The sequence below is a fragment of the Rhinoderma darwinii genome, chromosome 12, assembly GCF_050947455.1.
Source record: "Rhinoderma darwinii isolate aRhiDar2 chromosome 12, aRhiDar2.hap1, whole genome shotgun sequence".
Taxonomy (NCBI): Eukaryota; Metazoa; Chordata; class Amphibia; order Anura; family Rhinodermatidae; genus Rhinoderma; species Rhinoderma darwinii.
In genome coordinates, this window is record NC_134698.1 from 566,119 (window position 1) to 570,143 (window position 4,025).

General features: G+C 49.0%; 1 protein-coding gene across 1 annotated transcript; it reads right to left on the bottom strand.

Moving 5' to 3' along the window:
- Window positions 1-651: 651 nt before the first annotated feature.
- On the bottom strand, window positions 652-3,977 carry LOC142664242 (mothers against decapentaplegic homolog 6-like). Its single transcript, XM_075843251.1, has 4 exons — window positions 3,925-3,977; window positions 3,373-3,848; window positions 3,176-3,286; window positions 652-1,459 (listed from the first exon to the last, which is right to left on the bottom strand). Exons 2-4 carry the CDS (start codon window positions 3,791-3,793, stop codon window positions 924-926), a joined length of 1,068 nt encoding a protein of 355 aa, XP_075699366.1. The 5' UTR covers window positions 3,794-3,848; window positions 3,925-3,977; the 3' UTR covers window positions 652-923.
- Between the last annotated feature and the right edge of the window lie 48 nt (window positions 3,978-4,025).

A 4,025-nucleotide genomic window follows, 5' to 3' on the forward strand; every position in this document is an offset into this window, starting at 1 on the left:
CTTTGAAGCAGCTGATTGACACTGCATGCTGTTATTGAGTTTATGATTTACAAGTACACCCAGATCCTTCTCAACAAGTGAATCCGCCAGTGTAGCGCCCCCTAGGACATATGATGCATGCAGGTTGTTGGTACCAAGATGCATAACTTTACATTTATCTACATTAAACTTCATTTGCCAAGTGGACGCCCAAACACTTAGTTTGTTTAAATCTGCCTGTAATTCATGAACATCTTCCATAGTCTGAACTATATTACATAGCTTGGTGTCATCTGCAAAAATAGAAATAGTGCTATTAATCCCATCCTCTATATCATTAATAAATAAGTTGAATAATAGTGGTCCCAGCACTGAACCCTGGGGTACACCACTTATAACCGGTGACCATTCAGAGTAGGAATCATTGACCACAACTCTCTGGATACGGTCCTTGAGCCAATTCTCAATCCAATTACAAACTATATTTTCTAAACCTATAGTCCTTAATTTACCCATTAGGCGTCTATGGGGGACAGTGTCAAATGCCTTTGCAAAGTCCAAAAACACTAAATCCACAGCGGCCCCTCTGTCTAGACTTCTGCTCACCTCTTCATAAAAACAGATTAGGTTAGTTTGACAACTTCTGTCCTTAGTAAAACCGTGCTGGCTGTCACTTATAATGCTATTTATTGTCACATAATCCTGTATATAGTCCCTCAATAGCCCCTCAAACATTTTCCCCACGATGGATGTTAAGCTTACTGGTCTATAATTACCCGGGGAAGACCTAGAGCCCTTTTTGAAAATAGGCACCACATTTGCCCTGCGCCAGTCCCTTGGCACTATACCAGTCACTAGAGATTCTCTGAATATTATGAAAAGCAGTGATCGGGGCCATCATTCTATTCAGCAGGAAGCACAGACAGTATCTGGGGGGCACCCACTCATTTTGGGGTGCTGAGCAGAATCTCCAGCCAGCAGGGGCAGGAAGTAATGAATTGCCGAGAATAGCGGGCACCCCAACCTTTGGCAAAACTGATGCGAACGCTGTGGGGGTCACAGGGCCCATCCCCCAAGTCGGAGCGCCCCAGTAGATTAGCTGCTCTTTCCGCATCGAACACTTTGATGGAGTAGCCGGGTAGAACCTTGAGCACAGCTTGCCCGCGGGCACTGACAGTGGCCAGGGTGGGCGAGCTGATGAAGATGGGGTGCTCGCTGTGGTTATCCACCCACACCTCCCCCTGCTGGCGGCTCAGGACCAGGCCCTGGCCGATCTTCTTCCGGGTCCGTCTCACGGTTTCATTGCGGGGCTCGGAGCCCAGGAAACCCAGGCAGAAGCCGCTGGCCTTGGGCAGGTCATGGAAGATGTGGACGGAGGGTTCAGTAACGGGGTACAGGCGCCCCACACGTGTGCGATTCTCCCAGTACGCCAGTTTACACCACTGACCGTCGCGGATGGAGCCTCTGGACAGAGTGGTGTCTGCAACAACAGGAAAAGACGTCAGATTTATGTGCTGCCCCCCAAAACCCCTAACTGGGGGGACACATCACTGGTGCATAACATGCCTCAGATGGGTCACTAGAGGCTTCTAGGACCATAATCTGGAAGAAGTGCTGGATTGTAATCTCCTAGGAACATAATCTGGAGGACGTGCTGGATTGTAATCTCCTAGGACCATAATCTGGAGGACGTGCTGGATTGTAATCTCCTAGGACTATAATCTGGTGGACGTGCTGGATCTCCTAGGACTATAATCTGGTGGACGTGCTGGATTGTAATCTCCTAGGACAATAATCTGGGGGATGTGATGGATTGTAATCTCCTAGGACTATAATCTGGAGGATGTGCTGGATTGTAATCTCCTAGGACTATAATCTGGAGGACGTGTTGGATTGTAATCTCCTAGGACTATAATCTGGTGGACGTGCTGGATCTCCTAGGACTATAATCTGGTGGACGTGCTGGATTGTAATCTCCTAGGACAATAATCTGGGGGATGTGATGGATTGTAATCTCCTAGGACCATAATCTGGAGGACGTGCTGGATTGTAATCTCCTAGGACTGTAATCTGGAGGATTTGCTGGATTGTAATCTCCTAGGACCATAATCTGGAGGGCGTGCTGGATTGTAATCTCCTAGGACAATAATCTGGGGGATGTGCTGGATTGTAATCTCCTAGAACAATAATCTCGTGGATGTGCTGAATTGTAATCTCCTAGGACTATAATCTGGAAGATGTGCTGGATTGTAATCTCCTAGTACAATAATCTGGAGGACGTGCTGGATTGTAATCTTCTAGGACTATAAACTGGGGGATGTGCTGGATTGTAATCTCCTAGGACTATAATCTGGGGGATGTGCTGGATTGTAATCTACTAGGACTATAATCTGGAAGATGTGCTGGATTGTAAACTACTAGGACTATAATCTGGATGTACTGGATTGTAATCTCCTAGGACTATAATCTGGGGGATGTGCTGGATTGTAATCTCCTAGGACTATAATCTGGAGGACGTGCTGGATTGTAAACTCCTAGGACTATAATCTGGAGGATGTGCTGGATTGTAATCTTCTAGGACTATAATCTGGATGTGCTGGATTGTAATCTCCTAGGACTATAATCTGGAGGATGTGCTGGATTGTAATCTCCTAGGGCTATAATCTGGATGTGCTGGATTGTAATCTCCTAGGACTATAATCTGGATGTGCTGTATTGTAATCTCCTAGGACTATAATCTGGATGTGCTGTATTGTAATCTCCTAGGACTATAATCTGGATGTGCTGTATTGTAATCTCCTAGGACTATAATCTGAAGGATGTGCTGTATTGTAATCTCCTAGGGCTATAATCTGGATGTGCTGGATTGTAATCTCCTAGGACTATAATCTGGACGTGCTGGATTGTAATCTCCCAGGACAATAATCTGGAGGACATGCTGGATTGTAATCTCCTAAGACTATAATCTGGAGGACGTGCTGTATTGTAATCTCCTAGGACTATAATCTGGAGGACGTGCTGGATTGTAATCTCCCAGGACAATAATCTGGAGGACGTGCTGGATTGTAATCTCCTAGGACTATAATCTGGAGGACGTGCTGGATTGTAATCTCTGCGGCTCAGCATGGACAACAGATATAGTGATAATTTATTCCGGGACACGCTTGTGATTTGTTTGCCCCTCCCCCATCCTTACCGTGTAATCCTCGCACATTATAGCGGCTGGACCCCGACTCAGCGAGCGCCGCTTTAGACAGGACGGGGCGGGCGGCTTCTCTCGTCTTGTAGCTCAGTGAGACGGTCGGATCTGTTCATGGTGAAAATAAATGTGGGTGAATAAGAAGTGGAGTCACCCCAACCACCCCATGATAAGTGTGCCCCCCCCTGCCACACCTGGTGCCGCCAGCCGGCTTAAGTGGTATGGGTTGCAGCAGACGGCGGTGCCCTCTCCACTCCTCCTGCAGAAGTTCTGGCAGTGGCTCAGGCTCTTGATCTCGGTGGTGGTGCGGAGGTCCGGCCACCGGTACAACCTGCAGAGCAGCACCTGAGGCGGCAGCACCTGTTTCCCGGCGCGCACTTCCCAGGGCAGCCAGACGCAGCCGCAGTCCCAGCGCCCCCTGCTGTCCACCGCCTGCGACAACTGCCACAGCTGCTCATCCTTTAGCTTTTTAAAGAGCTGGTGGACGGCCGGACGCAGTGCATTGTGGAGGTCCTCATGGTTGGGGGGTGGTCCTTCCCCCTGCCCCCGGCTGGGCGTTATGCAGCGCTGCTTCCAAAGCTGCCTCACGGAAAGAGAGCGTCGAGAACGGAACATAAGATGGAGACGATCAATCTGCAGGATCCGCGCGTCAAACACGGGCCACGAAGACCTGTCGAAAATGAGAAGCAGCGTCAGTGCAAACCGTGCCTCAAACCTCAACCGGCCAGGAGGCACCGGACACTTACCGGCCAAGTCAGATGTTCTGGGGGTGAAGTCTGAGACCCTCCATCATCCTGCACACAACAGACAACAGTTAATGAGGTGGAAGGCGGCTCATCCCACCAGA